Raw genomic sequence first — 21063 nt, 5'->3', positions numbered from 1 at the left:
CTCCACGGTTGCCAAGGAGACCAGGGCTCAGGCCCGTCCATCTTACCAGCAGGCATCTGTGGACTCAAATCTCCTTGTTTTCTTGCTTATTTTTTATTTGATTTTTAAAAAGGGCTTAAAAAGTGTGCATCACGTCAACTTAAAATTACCGACTTGATTTTTACGTCACCTACTTACCTACATACCAACCTCTGCCTATCCACCCATACATGCCTGCTTTGTTCGAGAAAGAATGTAAGATGCCATACTGAACATCACTTTATTCATCTAGATAAATATGTATATGTTATATGCATATATTCTGTTTCAAACTCAGAGGAAAAATGTAAACTTTCAATACTGGCACAATTGCACTAGCTCTGAGTTTTTTCTGCTACAGTATTTTCTTAAATTAACCCAAGACGCTGATGAACTCCAGGTGTGCAAGAAAACGGCATGTCTTTATGGAGAATTGGGTTTGGATGATACGTGCCACAGGCTGCAGCCGTACATAATTACATGTCAAAATAAGATTCAAACACTTGGTTTCAAAAGCTGCTTATGGGAACTTTATCTTGCAATAGATCCAAGGTATTTTAAAAATGGGATCATCTTCATTGAAGCTGAAAAAGTATTTAATAAAATTCAGCAGTAAAAACTTTAGTAAAATAGAATTAGATGTTTTCTTAACATGTTAAGATACATCTATCTAAACCCAAAAGACAATAGCAAGTGAAAACCAAGTAATAAGAAAATTTAGTAAGATATCAGAGTATAAAATTAATATCAAGAAACCAACAACTTTATAAGATACAATGGAAAAAATACCCCTATTTAATAAGCCAACGAAGATAAAGTATCAGGAATAAATTTAACAAAGTTAAGATCTACATGAGAAACATTTTATTTGAACAAGCGGAGAGGAAGACTCGATACACAGAATGTCACTCTCCCCCCACTAATTTTATAAATCAGTGTATTAATAAACATGCAATTAATGAAAAAATAAAGATGGAACAAGGTTTTTCTGGATCTTTGTGGGGTTTTTGGTTTTTTTTTTTTTTGGTTTTGGTTTGTTTTTTTGCAGAGAGAAGAGTGGACAATCTTATCCTAATGTTTAAATAGAAAAAAAAAAAAACCAACAAGAATAAGCAGGAAAATCCTAAAAGAAAGCGTTAAGAAAAATACATAGCCCTACTAGCTCTTAAATCATATAATAGTCTTAATAATTAAAACATTGCTGTGCTGGCTCACAACAGACATACAGAACAACATAAAACCATAGGAAGTATAGGTAAATACAAAACTACGTGAGAAATTAGCATAAAGCACACATGACATTTCAGATTAGTGTTGAAAAACATGACTGATAAATGGCATTAGGGACAACTGAGTCGCTATCCAGCAAATAAATAAAAGATAAAAGCCACCCCCATATCTCATATTACACATCAAATTCCAAAAACATCAAATACTTAAATGTTAAAAATAAAATCATAAAAGTAATAATAGAAATTATGACAACTATCTTTATCACTTTGCAGTCAAGGGAAGACTCTGCTAATTTAAGCCAAAAAGCCAAATGCAGTAAAAGAAGGATTTATAAATTCAACCACATAAAAACAAAACTTCTGCATGAAAAACTTGCCATTGGAAGTCAAGATGGACAAAAAAATATATATGTCATCTCCTATCACAATCTATATCCTTAATATATAAAGAGCTCCTAGAAACCAATATGAAAGACAAAGATTAGCAACCCAACAGATAAATGGGAAATTACTTTAACTAAACAGTCCAGTGAAAACACAGGAAGATGCTCAACCTTATGAATAATAGAAAACCTATTCAGTTGGCAAAATACTCAGTTACTTAGACTGTGGAAGTAGGGTGCTTTCATACATTAAGAGGGTAAATTTTATAAACCATATGGACAATAGTTTGGAAACAGCTATAAAATTTCAAAGAAGTCATATATCCTTTGAGTTATTTTTCTAGTAGGAATTGATTCTAACGATCTGTGCAAAATGACATATATCCAAGGCTTTTAGTCCAGCATTATTTAACAAAAGATTTGCAACAACTTAAGTATACACCAACAGGAAACATCCACACAATGGAATACCATGCGGCTTTTAAAAATGGAGAAGTTCTCCATGTACTAATATGGCAGATGCTCCAACATATACTGTTAAGCAAAGAAGCAAAGTGTAGAACAGTAAGTATGCTACTGCTTGTATAAAAAAGCACAGGGAGAGTGGAAGTGAGCACACATATTCATCCTTGTTTGCACATGCATTAGGAAACTAGGTGTACATAATAATCACAACTCATATCCTCAACATATAAAGAGCTCCAGTCCAAGAAATCAATAAGAAAGACTTTTTTAAGTTTTTGTTTATGTTGAGACAGAGAGAGCAGGGGAGGCGCAGAGAGAGAGGGAGAAAGAGATTCCCAAGCAAGCTCTGAGCAGTCAGTGCAGAGCCCAACGCAGGGCTCAATCTAACAAACTGAGAGACCGTGACCTGGGGGGAAATCAAGACGGACACTTAACCGACTGAGCGACCCAGGCGCCCCAATAAGAAAGAATGTTTTACACAGAAGAATGTAGAGAAACTGGGCAGAGGGGGACAGAGATGAAAAGCAGACATTACACTGAATACGTTTTCATGTTTTTTATTTCTAAACCATGTGAATTATTACCCATTCAAAAATTTAAATTTAACAAATAGATTTTAGGGGGTAAACTTATCTTTTTTATTTAAAGAACACTTTTATGTTTGAGCTTCACATAATGTATATTACTATTTCCCAACTGGACAGACTGCCACTGACCTCACGGACCAATTATTTTAGCATGATAGACAACAAAAAATTTAACTTAAATATTATATGGTTTGTGTTTACTCACAAGTTCAGTCAACACTAATATCTTTTCTTACAATATGATTTTCTGTTTTCTCTTTTTGTCTCTACGAAATATGGACTCTGCAAAACCCCTTGATCAGCTAGCTCCCTGGAACTGTGTTTGGTCACATCCTGCAGAACTAGAACAACTCTGTCACCAGTCCCCACAGCACCACAGGCCAGCTTCTGCGTGGGACAGGTGGAGTCAGGCATTTCCGATTACTGGAATCACAGCCACGTGGTTCACTGGGATGTATAGTCAGAGAGAAGACCCCTGGGCGTGTCGAAACCCGGCGTCTGAGGAAATCGACCCTCCAGCCCCGGGAAGGGTTGGGACTCTGCAGACTTCAGTGGGGGGTCACCGTCTCTCTCCTGCCACTGTTCCTCTCTGTCCTGTGTCCCAGCGGCACTGTTTCACCCCAGACATCTGCAGACTGCCAGTCCTTTCCTGGAACTAGTCAGTGGCCGGCCAGGGAAAAGATGGGAACCATCGATCAGATGCAGGGGAGTCTGGAAATTTGTGACGTTCCCGTGGAGCCTGAGGCTCCAAATCCCACGTTGCTGACAAGGCCACAGCCCAGTGGCCTGCCCACGCACAGCCTGTGCCCCCTGGCATTCGAGTTCCTCTACCCTCTTGTTGACCTGCAGGCCTCGGCCCAGTTCAGGGGCCCTGCTGACCACCCAGCCTGCCCACCTTGTCTCTTGGCCCGGGCTCGGCCCCTGGCCCGCTCGGTCGCTCTGTGACTTGGGTAGGTACCGATCCCCGTGAAGAGCGGCCGCCGCCTCGCTGGGTGATCTCGAGGTTGATGACGACCGTGGATATAAAGGCAGGTGGCGTCTAGAGGGGTCAGTGTCCCCACAGTCACACCCCTTGGGCTCTGTTTCTGTCTCAGTCACCTCTACCCTGGGCAGGCCCCGCGGACCCCTGTCCTTTCTTGTGAGGTGTGCTCGGCCGGGCCCTGGGCTGACGGCCACCGGCCCTGTCTCTGCTCCTGCGCCCGCTGGCTCTGCCACGTGAGGTTCTGGAGGCCACAGCAAAGGAGTCCCGTGGCCGAGCCACCGCATGTTCTGGAAGAGGTGATGGTGGGGGGAGATCTGGGCGACGTGGCAGAAACCATGAGATCGGGCAGGAGCGCCCCAGGACTAGCTGAGCCGCTGGAGGACAGCATTTCTCCGAGGTGCTGGGCTCGCGGTCTGGGGCTCTCAGCCGCGGGGTGTCTCGGGATTGCTCATTAGGCACAGGCAGAAGGCAGGGGGAACGCCATCGGGATTCGTGCCAAGCAGAACCTGGCACACGGGGGCCCTCGGCAGCAAGACGTGTGTGCAGAACCACGGGCGGGGAGGGACGCAGGGGCGCGGCTGGACGTTCCGACGCCATCTGGACGCGTCCCCACCATTTGTCTGCCGGCTGGATGTCGCACCTCCTGGGTCCCTGTGGGGCGTCTGCAGCCATCACACCTTCTTGTTGTGTGTTCCTGATCTGTGCAAACACAAGGCAAATGGGCCCCCTGCTGACTCATCAGGTGCCTGCCCGTTCCCAGGCCACACTCGGCGGGCGTTACAAGGTACTCGGGGCTGACCCGCTACCCGCCTCCCTGGGAGAGAACAGGAGCCTGGAGCTGCCCGCTCCTCCCTCCTCCCAGAGGTGTGAACGCAGGGCTGGGCCGGACCTGGTGTGCCTCCCTAACCGCACGCCTCCCCTCACCCCAGCTGCCAGCCCCACTCAGACCCCTTCTCCGCCTCGGAAGCCACTCTCCGGTTCTGTAATTTAACGGTCTCACGGACCGATCCTCAAATCCCTGCTTCCTGCCGGGCTCAGCCACATCCTCCCCACTGCTGTCCTCCGCTGTGCCCGCCCGTGCCCGCTCAGGGCAGGCTGACACTTTCCCGAGGCCCAGGGCCGCCCCCCGCTCTCCTGGCCCCGACCCGCCCTCCTCAGCACCCGGCCTCCTGGCCGAGCCCCACGGGGCCACGCGTGCTCCCTCCGCTCACCCTCCGCCACCGCCGGGTCCCCCAGGCTGCTCACACGGCCACCCAGGCGCCAAAGCCACGAGGCTTCCCGGGCCTCACCCCCGGTCACATCTCCGGGGCATCGCTCTCTTCCCCCGACTCCCTCCCGCCCCAGCTAGGTCCTTCTCCTGCTTTCGGTCCGCTTTTCTGGTTCTCGCCAGCGTCCTGTCCTCCTCTCCCTCCTCACACCACAGACCCCACGTCCAAGCAGACGAGGCTACGACCCCGAGACCCACTCACAGTTGGCTCCACGAACAGAGAAGAGGAAGCCAAGATGGCCCTGGTGGCCCCGATCTCCGCCCGCGCCTCCCTGCTGCCCGGACAGACTGAGGACGACGAGCTGGGCCTCCGGGCGCCCACAGCACGGCACCGCTCTCCGTCCCCGGCCCTCCACCACCGCGACCTCTCTCCCGCTGCCCTCGGCCCCCCTCTGCGCTAGGCCGGGGGTCACATCTCAAATGCCGGAGGGTCCTTGAGCCTCCCCGCAGCACGTCTCGCCCACAGTGACCGACTGCGTCTATTTTTATGTAACTTGCATCCAAGCCACAGAATCTGAATAATCGGCTGCCAAAGGGAAGGGAAAGAAAGAACCCGGAATCCAATCCAACCCAGTCCCCAGAAAGAACCGAGAAGCAGGAACCCAGGTCCTCGAGGCCACCGACCCCAGGACACGCCCACACCAAGGGGAGGCCGAGATTTCTCAGCCACCTTAGGTCTCCCAAGGGGGTCAGTGAGGGCGGGAGGACAGCTCCGGGCCTGGGGCTGGCGGGCTGGAGCAGAGTCGGCCTTCTGCCTGTAGGGCCTCACCTCTCAGACCCTCCCGTCCTCACCTCTGAGACCCTCCTCCCTCTGAGACCCTCCCCTCCTCACCTCTCAGACCCTCCCCTCCTCCCCTCTGAGACCCTCTTCCCTCTCAGACCCTCCCCTCCTCCCCTCTGAGACCCTCCTCCCTCTCAGACCCTCCCCTCCTCCCCTCTGAGACCCTCCTCCCTCTCAGACCCTCCCCTCCTCCCCTGAGACCCTCCTCCCTCTCAGACCCTCCCCTCCTCCCCTCTGAGACCCTCTTCCCTCTCAGACGCTCCCCTCCTCACCTCTCAGACTCTCCTCCCTCTCAGACCCTCCCCTCCTCACCTCTGACCATCCTTACCTCTCAGACCCTCCCCTCCTCACCCCTCAGAACTTCCTCCCTCTCAGACCCTCCCCTCCTCACCTCTGACCCTCCACCTCTCAGACCCTCCCCTCCTCACCTCTCAGACCCTCCTCACCTCTCAGACCCTCCCCTCCTCACCTGTCAGACCCTCCTCACCTCTCAGACCCTCCCCTCCTCACCTCTGAGACTCTCCCCTCCTCACCTCTCAGACCCTCCTCCCTCTCAGACCCTCCCCTCCTCACCCCTCAGACCTTCCTCCCTCTCAGACCCTCCCCTCCTCACCTCTCAGACCCTGCTCTCACCTCTCAGACCCTCCCGTCCTCACCCCCTCAGGGTTGCTGTGGGGATGTTTCTGGACGATGTGCATCAGGATGACCATCTGCAAAGGTCCCATGGAGGGATCCAGAGGCCGTTTGCAGGGAGCCACAGGAGGGGCACACAGCCACCCGCTTGGATGTGCTGTGGGCGGGGGGGGGGGGGGACGTGGCCCAGGGCGGCCTCCCTGACAGGAGGGGCCACCTGGAAAGGGCCAGCTACCGTTCTCCTTTCCCTCACACGCTCTCTGAGCCTTAGTTGCCTCGCTCTGAACTGGAGTTAATAACACCATCTGGCTCGGGGCTCCGCACAGACGTGAGCCGTTAATGATGGCCACGCACTGTGTGTGGAAGCGATCGGGCTCGCTCGGCTGGGCGGTAGTTAATATCTACGATGATGGGCTGTGCCTGTGGGCTTCACAAACTGAGTTTATGACTGGATGTTGAAGCTAACGTTAAACGCTCTTCCTTTAAGGCAACTAAATGATGTGTCAGAAGAGCTTCCTGCCTTCACGCAGGGACTTGCGTGGATGAACTTAAGATCTGATCTTAGATCCTCCGTAAATCCTCCCGAAGTCGTTCGTGTTGCCCCTTCCCACGACCCCAGGGCACCCGGCGGGAGGAGGCTGGTCCGGGTCTTCTAGAAAGCAGCCCGCAGGCCACAGCCGCTCAGACGGCCGGAGCCGTGGCAGCCGCGTGGGCAGCTTGCGGTAACAGCCAGGTGGGAACTGGTGTCTACACTGACAATAACCAGTTGTCGGAAGACACTCCCCACGGCACACCCACACCCGCACGCCCTCCCCCGCGGGAAATCCAGCCCGCCCTCAAACAAAGAGCTCCCCCTGCCCCAGACGGCGCCCGCAGTCCCTCTGGACCACCGCCCTGCTCTCCCACGCGGGAAGGGCCGCGCTCCCGTCCTCGCCCCTCGTAAGTGGACGAGTCAGTCAGTGAACCCATGGTGAGCCCCGCACTGACCAGGCGTGGGTCCTGCGGGCCCTGTCCCCCATTCCGGCCTGGTGGCTGGCATGACCCCTTCCCCCCGTGTGTGAGCAGTGCTGGGGACAGAGGCACACGTCCCCCCGTGTGTGAGCAGTGACAGAGGGACGTGTCCCCTGTGTGTGAGCAGTGACAGAGGGACAGACACATCCGATGTGTGAGCAGTGACGGGGGGACACGTCCCCCTGGGTGTGAGCAGTGACAGAGGCACACGTCCCCCCGTGTGTGAGCAGTGACAGGGGACACACACCCCCGTGTGTGAGCAGTGACAGAGGGACACATCCGATGTGTGAGCAGTGACGGGGGGACACGTCCCCCCGTGTGTGAGCAGTGACAGAGGCACACGTCCCCCTGTGTGTGAGCAGTGACAGAGGGACACGTTCCCCCATGTGTGAGCAGTGACGGGGGACACATCCCCCCGGGTGTGAGCAGTAACAGAGGCACACGTCCCCCCGTGTGTGAGCAGTGACAGACGGACACATCCGATGTGTGAGCAGTGATGGGGGGATGTGTCCCCCCCGTGTGTGAGCAGTGACAGAGGCACACGTCCCCCTGTGTGTGAGCAGTGACAGAGGGACACGTTCCCCCATGTGTGAGCAGTGACAGGGGGACACATCCCCCTGGGTGTGAGCAGTAACAGAGGCACACGTTACCCCCATGTGTGAGCAGTGACGGACACGTCCCCCGTGTGTGAGCAGTGACAGAGGGACACATCCGATGTGTGAGCAGTGACAGGGGGACACGTCCCCCCGTGTGTGAGCAGTGACAGAGGCACACATCCCCCTGCCCCCCCATGTGTGAGCAGTCCTGGGGGCGAGGGGACACGTGTCACCTGACCCAAGGTCACAGAGGCTCACCTCCAGGGTGGCCACCATCAGCTACAGCAAGGAGGTGTCAGTGCGAAGTTCCTTTGCTAAACGGCGCCACCACGCGTGTCCTGGAGAAAATGCACACGCCCTGTGTCACTATGGCGTCCGCACGCTGCTCTGGGAAACCCCAAGTTTGTTCCTAGGAGTGGCTTCCCAATCAAATCTCTAAAACGCAAAACAAATGTCACCAAGACGTGACCAACCATGTTTGCGCAGACAGCTCCCTCTGGATAGGATCTTGGGCACCAGGGCCCCTGCCCTGAGCCTGGAGCGGGGAGCACACTGTGAGCAGTCGGGGGAGGGGGCCGCCTGCTCTGAGCTGGGGCGGGAGGGGGGAGGGGATGCCCCTGCCCTGAAGCAGTGGCGGGGCCGGTTGGGGGCGGGGGGGGGGGGGGGGGGCTGCCCTGTCCTGAACTGTGCAGGCATCCCGTGAGCAGTGGTGGGGAGACGCCCCTGCCGTGATACGGGGGGGATGGGGTGCCTCTGCCCTGAGCCAGGGGGGCTGTCTTGAACGGCGGGGACATCCCCATGCGGCGGGGGGGAGACGATGAGCCGAGGTGGGGGCACCCCGTGAGGGGGGGGAGGAGGGAGGAGAGAGGACGTTTCTGCCGTGAGCCAAGGTGGGGAAGGAGAGGATGCCCCTGCGGTTACCACGTGGCGGCGGGGGGGGGGGGGGGGGGGGGGGGGGCCTGCAGTCAGCCCAAGGGACAGACAGGCCTCTCTGTGCACAGGCCACGAGCCACTCCAAGTCACAGCCCAAAGGGTATTCCTCGGGCCGACCCCAAGTCACTGCTCACCTCTGACCTGAGGCAGAGGACCCGTTGACCTGACACAGCAGCTGGGGAAGGCGAGCCACGCCTAGGGTATTGGGTACGTTCCGTGGGTCAAGTCCCCCGCTGCAGGGCAGAAGTCCACGTGAGGACGGGGACTCCGGCTGGCAAGCTGGCCGCGTGGCGGCATCCTTCAGCAAGTCAAAGCGAGAGGGCGTCTGCCCATTGCTGGTGAGCTCTGCGTGACTTCGGCCGGGATGGGACCAGCACAGAGACAGGTGACATCCCGCGGCTGAGTCTGCAGGAAGGCAGTGGCGCCTCGGTGTAGGTGAGTGTGCACCAGAGGGTCAGCAGGGCCTCCCGGAGGCAGGGAGACAGCCCCGGCCACCCCGCCCATCACCTGCCCCCAAAGTCCCCACACTACTCCATACAGGAGGCACGCACTGGGTCTCAGGGCTCCCGGGACCTCGTGGAGGACATCCTCACGGAGGCTGGCTTTTCGCTGCATATTCCCAAGGGGAGACACTTGTCCCACCACCGAGCTCAGACCACGCGAGCTGAGTGTCCGGGGCTGGCTGCGTCACTCTTGAGGCCCGGCATAAAATGAAACTCCAGGTGCTCCGCCGGAAAGCTGTTCTTTCCTCCGCGGTTTCCGTCAGGGGCTGGGTCGCGTCCCCAAAATGCGTATGTGGAAGTCTGAACTCCCAGACCTCGGAACGTGCCTGCATGCGGAAGTAGGGCTTTTAACAAGGTGATTAGGTTAAGACGAGGTCTTCGTGTCGAAGACGCGATCGACACCTACAGCCAGTGGCTCTCGGTAAGCAGATGGCCCTCCACAGTGTGTGGGCGCCCCGGCCACCAGCTAAAGGCCTGAACAGCTGCGACAGAGCTTCCGCACAGGGGAGAGCCTTCTCCCCGTGGCTGGAACACGAGGTCTTGCCCCGGCGTCCAGCCTGCCCTGCAGACTCCAGCCTTGCCAGCCTCCGAACCCAGTGAGTCCATCTCCAATTTCTCACCAGAGGCCAGACCCACACAGGGTTCTGTTGGTCCCGTTTCTCTGGAGAACCCTGCCTGATGCTCCCCGTGCCAAGGCCTGGGACTCAATCACGTCCACACGCTCCCTCTCACCGCAGAAGGTGCCCTGCTTGCGGGCTCTGGGGATGAAGACACGGAGGTCTTGGTGAGGGTGGTGGCGGCCCCCGGCCTCCTGGAGCCGCAGGAATGAAGAAGGCTATTCTAGCTTCCTCGTTTGTGTCTCTACAAACACTAGTTTTTTTTCCTTTCTCTCTCTTCGTATTTGAAGCAAATGCTGGTTCAGACTGCAAGCGTGGCTCCCAGAGCCGTCAGCGCCCTCCCCTGCCCAGCCCGTCACAGGAAACGTGCCTGCCTTGATCCGCTTATGCAGGCTGTGCCTTTCCAGGAGCCCTTCCGTTTCTTCAAGGTCATCCAATTTGTTCACAGCAGTCTCCTACGACCCCCTGCAGTTCAGTGGTAGCAGCTGTAATGTCTCCTCTTCCATTCAGGATTTATTTGGGTCCTCCCTCCTTCCTTGGTAAGTCTAGCTAAAGTTTTGTCAATTTTGTTTAGATTTTCAAAAAAAAAAAACAAACCCACTTTTAATTTCATTGTTTCTATGTCATCTCAGTCTCCATTTATCTGATTTATCCTTCATTCTGCTAAGTTTAGATTTAGTCTGTACTTGTTCTTATCTTGTTCCTTGGGATGTAAAGTGAGGTTGTTTCTGGGAGACCTTGTTTCAGAATGTAGGCATTTATCACTATAAACTTCCCTTTGGAACTGCTTTTGCAAGTTGGGGTATGATGTGTTTCTGTCTTAGTTTGTCTCAAGATTTTGAGACAACTTTTTGATTCCCTTTTTGAGGTCTTCTTTATCGATGGTTCAGGAGTGTATCAATTTCCACAGATATTTTTAGTTTTCCAGTTTCCCTCCTGTTGTTGATTTTTAGTTTCACAACATTCCGATTGGAAAAGGTACTTGATGTGATCTCACTCTTCTTAAATGTGTTGACACTTGCTCTGATGCCCGTATGTGCTCTGCTGGAGAGCGCCACATGGACACTCGACAAGGATGTGCGTTCTGCTGTTGTTGGACGAAATGTTCCGTTAGGTCGATTTGGTCTGTTACTCAGTTTCCTTATTGATTTTCTGTCTGGATGATGTACCCACTGTTGAAGTGGCACTAAAGTCTCCTGACACCATTGTATTGATTTTCTTCCTTTCGTTCTCTTAATATTTGCTTTATGTATTTAGACGTTCCAGCGTTGGGTGCGTATGTATTCACAATGATCAAACCCTCTTGATGAATCGCCCCCTTTATCACTATGTGATGACCTTCTCTGACCCTTGTGACAGATTTTATCTGAAAGTCTATCTTGTCTGATGAGTCCAGCCACCCCGGCCCTGCTCTGGTTCCACGTGCAGGAAAACCTCACTCCATTCCCTCATTTCAGCCTGTGTGTGTCCTTAAAGCTAATGCGAGTCTCTTGTAGGCAACAGATTGTTGGATCTTGGTGTCTGCTTTTTTTATCCAGTCGGCCATTCTGTGTCTTTTGGTTAGAAAATTTAACCCACTTCCGTTAAAAGTAACTAATGGTAGGTGAGGACTCACTATTGCCATTTTGTTCATTGTTTTCTGATGGTTCTGCACTACTTTCACTCCTTTCTTCCTTCCTCACAGTCTTCCTTTGTGACTTGTTGGGCTTTTTTGTGGTAGCCTATTTTGATTCCTTTTTCTGTAACTTTTGTGTGTCTACTAGAGAGGATTTCTTTGTGGTAACCCTAAGACTTACCTAAAGTGGCTGATAGTTATAAGTCTTTCAAGCTGATAATAACCTCATTCAATCATACACAAGCTCTACACTTTCATCCCCATCTGATGCTACTGATGTCACATTTGACATCTTGTAAATCGTGTGTCCATTAACAAATTATTGTAGCTATTTTTATTATTTTGCCTTTTAACTTTTATACCAAAGCTACGTGATTTATGCCCCAATGTTACCTATTACAGGAATCTGAATTCACTACGTATTTACCGCTACCACTGAGTTTTGGAAGTTGTGGCTTTACCACAGTTTCCAGTCGAAGAACTCCCTTCAGTATTTCTTGTAAGGTAGGGCCAGTGATAATGGACCCCTTCAGCTTTCGTCTGTCTGGGTAGATCCTTACTTATTCTTCATTTCCAAGCAGAGCATTCTTGGTTCACGGTTTTTACTTTCAGCACTTTGGGACAAGGACCTACTTCGGAATCTGCAGTCGGGTCTGCTGATGGCGGCCTGTTACCAGGTGTGCAGACCAGTGTGGTTTCCACGCAGTCCCTGGGCCGGCAGGACTGGCCCCAGATAGCAGCTGAGACGGGCTGGAGCCAAGCGGCAGGGCTAATCCGGGCCCACGGCCAGGACTGAGGTCTGCGGGATCGCCTCTAGGGGCACACACAGGTATGCTTCCTGTTGGGTCCCTGGGCAGGTGGGTCCACTCCCAGACCACAGCTGAGAGGGGCTTCAGGCTCCACAGTCCGACGGAGCTCAGTGGGCCTGCCTCCAGGGACACAGAGGAGCAGTGACACACCCACCTTGTGCCCACTTTGAGTCTCGCCGAACCCCCGCACATCACGGGTCCACTGGCATATTTTGTTCACGCGGCATCACGAAGACTGTTACGTGGACGAGGCAGCAAGGGGTGGCAGACAGGTACCTCCTCTGTTCACACTGAGCCCACGGTCTGCCAGACTTCACTTACAAAATTCAAGTTCAAAGATAAAGAAGTGTCAGATGACACCACAGAGCAGCAAGCCCAGTCAGTCCTCTTGAGCACAGGGTCCCTCCCATGTGACCACGTGGTCTCACTGCCATGAGGCCAGCCCCGTGTGTCCTTTGTCACACAGCCTTGTCAGAGGTCACCCACGAAGGAGCTAAGGACACAGCTCCCCAGAGGTCCCGTCTCCCCACCAGGGTGGCCTGAAGCCTCCTCTCCGATCCCCCAGCCTTCCACACACAAGCCTCTTAGCGAGATCAGCAACACTCTCTTAGGGCTCTGGATTCTCGCTCTCTCCATTTTGTCCCACACGGACTCTTTGGCCCCTCAGCTTTGCCATGCAGAGTATGTGCCCAGGGGTTTTCAGCTGGAACTGTTTTCCAAAATAGTTCCTTTCCCTCATTGCCAGAAGCAGATATCCAAAGAAAACTTCCTTAACTAACAGAATATATCTACAAGAAATCACTAAGGGACACATGGCTCAGTGATGGAACATTAGAAGAAGGAACAAGAAGTTGTTCCTTACTTTCCATGGTGCCAACTCCTGTTCTCACTCGCGGAAATGCCCGTGCACAAGGAAGTGATCTGGGAGATACGTTCCCACACGTGGTGGCAACGTGGAGAGCCTGGGACACCATGCAAAGGAACCAAGATATTTTGCATAGAAGGTGTTTATTTAGAGGAAGAACGTGACCTGACCAGTGGCTGAGGAACATAGTTCTCTGGCCCAGAGAATGGGCTGGAGAAGTGAGAGAAGCCAGGGTCTCGAGCAAGCCGTCAGATGATAAGGACAGGCATGGGCAGTACCAGAGGTGGTGGGATGGAGGGGAAATTGTGAGGTGAATGCAGGCACATGCTCCTGAAGTTTCTAGCACTGATGTCTGGGATCCTGCTGGTGTCTTTGGTCAAGACGGAGCACACTCAAGGAGGACTCAGGGAGGAGGAGGCTACATGAAGGAACGCGGTCGTGGGTGCTGGTGCTAAGCGGTCCAGGAGGCAGAAGGTTGCCTTAAGGTCAGGGCTTGAGATAGTTGGGAGTCATCGGTATAAAAGTGGGGAAAATAACTTGCAATTTAGAGCAAAATCCTATCACACCTTTTTGTGCCTCCTGAGTGCTGGGCCATTCATCTGGGTAGAGAACTCTTGGGTTTAGGAAAGCAATCTGGTTGGACATCTTGTTTGAGAAAAGTAAGACTCCCCCTTGGAATAGCTTAATGGGAGGTAAGAACAGAGAAAAATTAATTTCTTGGTAATATGAAGTGAGAGAGACTGAGTCCCCTTGGACAGCTCTAGATAGAGGAGGTGAGAACCCAAACAAGTGGGAGAAAATGGGGATGTAAGGAGCACTAGGGAAACAGGGGGTCGGGGTCCCCAGGACAGACAGACACGGCCAATGAGGAACCCCAATGACGGGCTGTTTTGGGGGAGACTGAGGACTGATACTCAAGTGGAAGCGGCTTCCTTCTCTGTATGACCGCGGGGGCTTCCACAGAAGGTGGCCCCACAGCCAGCCCTGTGCTGGGGTGCTTGGTGGGCACGGGGAGGGGGGGGGGCAGACCTGGGGCAGCCACCAGCACACACGACCCCTCCTTGACCCAGTGTCAGCGTCTTCTTTCCTTCACACTTTTTATTTCCAGTCCGCATGAATCTGCTGAAAGCCTCAGTTTTCCCAAACCAACCCAAGTGCCACCTCGTGGAGCACCCCAAGTCCGCCCCGGGGGGAATGCGCGTTTCATCCACGCACAGCATCTATTTCAACAAACGCTCACTCCACTTGCTCTCGCTCTGACATCACTTCTGCCACTGACTCACCCGGAGAGGAACGTGCTCATTTTACAGACTTTGGTGCCACTAGCCCCTCACAACAGGGACACAATCTGTGTTCGTGCAAACTTGAGCCATCTGGTTTTGTGAACATTTCTAACTGCAAACCCACAAATCGGCATTGTTGGTATTAGTGTTGTGAACTTGAACTTGGTTAACGGGAAGGATGACTCTGCCTTGGGTGTGCTGACAACAACCAAATTTCTGTGCCTGCACAACAAAGGCCATACGCTTGGCCAAACCCAAAGAGCGGGGACGAACCTGATGTCCAGGGGCTCATTCTGCTGCTAAGAAACTGACCTCTTCCTCCTGCTTTCCAGAAAACACCCAGGAACGTGTCCTCCGAGTGGTCTGCCCAGGTCCTCACACCTGAGCAGTGGACAGACACACGGCCAGGGTCTAGGTACCAGTCTGGGAGGAAGAGAGGTCGTGTGGGCGTCCAGGACACTTCCAGTTGGAGAGGGGGGTTCCCCCGCACGTGTGTGCAGAGCACAAGGCTGGGGAAGCTCGCAGGGCCGTGGGAGCAGGCGCCCGGACGGATCACACACAGAGCCGTTGTAGTGGGTGCACAAGGTAGGGTCTGGTGGCCTCCAACCCCAAGTTCCAGAGAGCCCCCGGCCGCAGGAACGTCCTCCCACAGTGCCTGAGGCTGGCCGCCCCTGAGGCTGCTGCCAGGAACCCTCACAGATCGTCACCTCTGCCTCTTCCTGCTCCCACACAGGTAAGTGCGTCGACCCCAGCAGGCACAGTGAAAAGTACCAAGTTCCACCCAAAAAAAAAAACTGTTGAATTTTTCCAGATTGTATCGGCAGAGTACTGGGGAGCACACGCGGGGATCAGTAACACCTAGGTGCTGGGAGATAAAGAGACAATACTGACCCAGGCACAAGGCCCCGAGTTCTAGACTTCACGACGGCCGCACCAAACACACGCACTTGACCTAGCTTCCCTGACACACTTCAGAGGAAGAGGCCCCAAAGCTCAGGGAGGCAGGAATATTTGAGTTTTGTTGGTTGTTAATGAGGGGAATACATTGCCAAGAGCATCTACAAGCAGCGTCCAGACACTGAGAAAACACACTGGCAAGGGGACCCTGGCACCCCGGGCAGGTCCGCAGCGCTGTCCCCTTCAGGCGAGGACGACAGAAGAACTGCCACAATCTGCATTACTCAGTTTTATCGGGAAGGACCTAGAGCACCAGGTCCCGGAAGGACTGAAAAATAAGAGTGTGCATGGGCGCGGTTCTGGCCACGGCGGTTCCGGCCATGGCCGCGGGGTCCCAGCACTAAGCTGGTGGTCAGACCCGCAGAGACCTGTGGTGGCAGCCGGCTCACCATGGGGCTCCACGGGCAGGAACACGTGGGCAGTTCCTGACGTCACCCTCGGTCTGGTGGACGGAGATGCCACTACGGTCATGCAACAGAGAACCCCACACACACACCCAGCAAATTCCCAGGACTGAGCCAGTTCGCAGGCCCAGAACCTCTTTCTCAGAGGGATGGCTGGGTCCCCTGGCCCTCAAGGTCTAGTGGAAAAGGGAACTTACAGCATGGCCTCTTACCTCCAAGATGGTGAAACCAAAAGCCATATTGCTTTGATGGGAATTTCTGAGGTGAGTCCCCATGTGACCTGTGCCTGTCTGGCCTACGAGAAGGCAGCCAGATGTCGGTGAGCGGCCACGGGTTGAGCGGCCAGCTCAGCTGCAGACGCTGCCCCGGATGTGGCTTCTTCAGATCAATATGGCCCGGCCTCTGGCCTGCAGCCTGCCGTGGCCCCTCCCTGTCCGCCTGCTACCAAACCTACCGGCAGCAGGCCAGACAGCGCACCTCCACAGGCTCGTGTGCGGGCTGGGCCACCTCCCCGGTTCTTCAGCACATGCTGGAGCCCGAGGCCGTCCCGCGGGCCAGTCCACCCGTGGACGATGTGTGCACCCAGGAAATGAGAGATACCCCAGATGTCTGGATGAAAGACGTGAAGGCCAAAGGGTGGGGCACAAACCCACAAGAACGCAGGGGGTCGCAGTCCAGAAGGTTCCAGGGACCCAGGGATCAGGGAATGTTCCAGTATATCCTGCAAGGGGAAGAGCTGTTTCTGTGTCTTATGCCCACTGCCACTGGAATGAAGCAAGTTAGCAGGGAGCCTCTTTTGGGTTCTGGGAGTAACACTTGGCCTTGCTGTTCTGACATTAAATGAACCTATAAAACCGCCAGCTTCGCAGGAGGTCCAGAATAAGAAAATGCTCCCCAACAGGTTGATGTGAAAGCTGCTGTCCCCCTCAGACCGTGGTGCCGACAGGATCCCACAGCAGGACGGACCACGGTGATCATTCTGCAGTTCTTCTGGAGCCCAAGACAGACTAAGACTGCACTTTGCCATGGAGCCGGTCAGAGCGTATCTGACCCTTTGTATCATTAGGCCGGGCAGCTGCTGGGGCACTTCACCACTAGACAGAAGTCTCACACACACACACGCACACACACACACACAGGCTTGAGCGTGTCCCGAGGGCACAGGCTGTACACGCAAATGGTTCAGATCCCAGAGCACCTACCCTGCTACACCGGCCCTTCGTCGGGTACCCACGGTCTCCCGGAGTTTCCACTGATCAGACGCCCGATGCGAGAAGGTCCTACTTGATCTCTGTACAAGACGACCGACACCAACTAAAGATGAAAGTTGTAGCATCACAGCCTCAAGGGTGACCCTAAGGGAGGATCGCCACGTGTCCCGTGGCAAAGCGCGGCCTTAGGCGTTATCTGCAGAACAACTACCACGGTTCTGTCCCAGAACGCTAGGGGCGCGTGCCTGGGAGGGGGCCCTACCAGGACAGGCACCACACACAGTTGTCCAAGTTACCTGGACACAGCGGAGCCAGGAGAACGGAGCTACAGGAACACAGGCAACGAGAAAGCACTTGGCTAGACGGTCCGTGACGGAGTAAGACTGGAAAATTGGTGGCAAGTGGTGTCTAAGCTCTGGACAAGGACCGCGGAAGAGGGAAGTGCTTAGGCCTCCTGAGAAGAGCTGTGGGCAGAGGCCGTACCCCACACGGGAGCCCACCACCGGCACCCGGGGACGCAATGGCCTGTCCCTGGACGTGACTGCTCTCGGTCAGCGGGCTCACAAAGCCTCCCTCACTGCCGTCGTTCTGACAGCACTGCTTCCGAGAAGCCCAGCAAGGAGGCCCGTGGACCACACCTGCCGCGCACTGCGAAGCGGCCAGCTGGAGGACGTGGCGGGGGATAGACGCATCTACACTGGCTGGCAGCCGTGCCTCGTGGGGCTGCTGTCCCCCCAGATGGGCCTCACGCCCCGAACTGCCACTCAGCTTACAGCGCGTCTCACTGCCAGCACACAGGTGGTGGAAGCACGAGCGATGGGAACGGTTCCTCTCGTTACAGTACCTGAGCCACTAGCCTGTCTCGTAATTCTGGACTGTGCTGGCTGGAAGGTTCCTGAGAAGCTTCCACAGAGGGACACGGGTGCCCCACTGGCCTGCAGGCTGAGAGGCCACCCGTCTCCCCCGGATGCCTCGTGTCAATAAACAAAAAGGCCAAGAGGGGTTGACCGTGACGGTGTGGGCGACTGCTCCTCACTCGCTTAGGGACAGGCGTGCTGCCAGACAGGGGAGCAGGGACGAGTGTGTCTGGAATCGAGGGGTCATCTGGGGAACCTCCGAGTATTCCCACGTCCAGGGATCAGAGCCGGTGGGAAACTAGTTGGCAAAACCAGAAAGACTTGAGAGAAACCCTTCGGGAAAGCAGCCTGGGCCGCCCTACCAGGTAAGTGGCTAAGGGCAGAGGAACACGGAATGTGCTGGAGAAAAGGGGATTTTTAATACCAACTTCTGCAGATCACCAGGTGCACAGGCCCCACCTATTCCTTCGCAGGTTTGGTAAGTATATGGGTTCTCTTGTCTGCCCTTTTCCGGTCCAGCTCCAACATCAGCAGGGTTAAGAGTGGTTACTCCTACAAATCGTCACTTAGAATCTGGCCAAGGGAGGTTGTGACCACCTGCCAAAGAACACGTCACAGGAGCAGAAACGGGGACTTGTGGGATTCGGGGTCTACACTTGCAAACAGCAAGGATGCTTCACAGGGGCAGAAGCTCGGTGCTCTGCCTTCACCCAGGAGTTTAGTTTAAAAAAGGTGTGGCGGGTACTGAGTTGGCAAAGGGATGGACGGAATGTGCCAGAATGTCTGTCGTCCCACAGCATCATCCCTCGACACTGTTCTCCGACAGCAAAGAAGCCAGAAACGCACGTGCTGGATGTCCTTCCTTGGAGGGCTGTGGGTTAGAACCTGCCGGCCAGGTTTGCAAAGCAGAGAGGAGGCCACAGTTCACTGTACGTGGCCTAGCGCACATGCAGACCTGGGGTCCGGACAGCCTCACGGGGGCCCTGACGGCTGCTGGCTTTGCGGCTGCCACCTGAGACAGACGGTCAGACAGCTGCAGCGGCACAGGGAGCCCTGGAGAAGCGCAGACCTTGGCTCTCTGGGCTGGACTGAGGTGGCTGCACCCTGTCCCTCACCCCTCCGGCTCTGCCCGCTCTTGCACGGGACTCTCCTTACCCTGACACGTGCCTGGGCTCCTGCTCTCCCAGCCACGTGCTGCCCGGCGCCCACGTCTGCCTGGCGTACCTCCCAGGAGCTGTTCCTCCTGACCCTTCCCATGGGACCTGGATCGTCCAACCTCACTCCCAGCTCCGGGGATGAGGCCAGACTGGCCCAAGCTCGCTCTCTGTGTCCCGGTGGTTGCTCAGGACTGGACACCTACACAGCTTGGCCAGTGAGTACAGACGGTGGCAGGGTCCTGGCCACAGTGACAGTTTTCAAGAGTTCTCTGGGTGACATGGGGTGAAAAGCACCCCCTGCCCCTGGACACTGTGTCATGGCGGGGGGGGAGGGGCACCAAACTGCCATGGCCACTTGGTTTCGGGATGGGACCCAGCCTGAGGTTCACACCGACTCAGGAACAGCAAGTCAGAAAACCGCAGAGAAACGGAACTGGATCCCTGATCAAACAGACCCTGGAAACCACCCTACCTTTGGATTTTCAATTTCCATGCAGGTAAATAAAGCCTGTGTGGACCGGGTTTCTGGATGTAGCCCAAAGCATCTTGACCTGTAAGTGCTTTCACAGAACCCCTTTACTTGTGGATTTCCTGGCTAAATGTATTAACATCTGTTTCTTCTCACTGAAAGTCCAAATTTTCAACAGAGCTGTACGCGTAAGAATGATCGCTTCATTCCACTTGTTCCTCTCTTGGCTGGTGTAAACCACCAGGTTCTCCGTGTACTGCAAGATCGACTTTAAGAACCTGTTTTAATAAAAAGAAATGAACTCCTTTATTCTATCATAAAATGCACCAATGATTTAAACGCACTCTCTTCCTTTTGGGATTCAAACTATTGGACTTAATTTCTGTCTGCAAACTCGAGAGAGAGAAGTACATGCAGAACGGAAACGGGAGCACAGGAGTCAGAGGGAGATGCCGAGACGCCTCCCGATTGGAGAGGGGGCTGGACTCCCGCGAGTTTTACACACCCGGGGGCCTTTTCAAACTTACTCTCAGCTCCGGCGAAATGGTTTTAGGAGACAGAACTGAGTTCCAGAAAGGGTGTTAGAGTCCACATGGATTAAATGCCACATGATAAACACACATGCACGTAACGGGGAACAGGCGAGCCCCAGGGCCCCGCGTGCGGGCTGCTCTCAGTCCTGGGCTCCTGTGCACCCGGCGCCTGCCCTCGCGACGAGCCCTATAGCTGCACACCTTCCGCTCTGGCAGCACTGCTGACATGCGTTTTTACCAAACTGTCCACATCCCTCCTCCCGACTGAGAGGAATCAGTCACGCTTGTATTTTCCAAGTTCTCTCCAGTCTGCCAAGTAGTCTAAGATGTTCTCCAGAGTCTAACTCCAAGTATTTTCAAACTTAGAAGTTAAAAGAATAATGCAATAAAAATCCACAGATGCTTCGTCTAGAGAGTGGTTCTCAGTTGGGGAGGACACTGTATCTGGGGATGTCTACACCACTTATGGCTATCCCGGGGCGCCGCTCCCGCCCTGCGTATCCACACAGCCACCGCAGAGGACCCCCCAGCCCAGAGCATCAGCAGTGCTAAAGCCACCAGTCATTAACATTCTGCAAGTCTGCTGCCCTTGTTCCCACTTGGGTTCCATGATTCTTTAAGAAAACGTCAGTCATGTTTTCATGATCATTTTTTTTTTAATTTTTTAAGTTTATTTATTTATTCTGAAAAAGACAGAGAGGCAGAACAAGCAGAGGAGAGGCAGACAGAGAGGAGAACAGAGGATCCGAAGCAGGCTCCACACTGACAGCAGAGCGCCCGATGTGGGGCTCGAACTCACGAACCGTGAGATCATGACCTGGGCCGCGGTCACACGCTCAACCGAGCCACCCAGGCACCCCTCATATCCGTCGTAAACACGAGGTACGTGTTACCT

The 21063-nt window shown here is 54.2% G+C and overlaps 1 protein-coding gene across 5 annotated transcripts in view; it reads right to left on the bottom strand.

Annotated features, from left to right (window-relative positions):
* Positions 1–2639: 2639 nt before the first annotated feature.
* Positions 2640–21063, bottom strand: part of ERMARD (ER membrane associated RNA degradation) — a 43529-nt gene continuing 25105 nt past the window's right edge. For 3 of the 5 annotated variants that reach the window (XM_060617132.2, XM_060617133.2, XM_060617130.2), the window contains one exon: positions 19725–19913. In XM_060617132.2, the coding sequence (XP_060473115.2) occupies positions 19730–19913 (184 nt within the window). In that variant the 3' untranslated portion in view covers positions 19725–19729. Of the gene's footprint in view, positions 4367–19638; positions 19914–21063 lie in introns of those variants that run through there. The other 2 variants (XR_009605420.3, XM_078447595.2) reach the window with 2 other exon arrangements.

This window comes from Panthera onca, chromosome B2, assembly GCF_046562875.1.
Source record: "Panthera onca isolate mPanOnc1 chromosome B2, mPanOnc1 haplotype 2, whole genome shotgun sequence".
Lineage (NCBI taxonomy): Eukaryota > Metazoa > Chordata > Mammalia > Carnivora > Felidae > Panthera > Panthera onca.
Note: the sequence above shows the minus strand (reverse complement) of the source record. Positions and strands in the feature narration are given on the sequence as shown.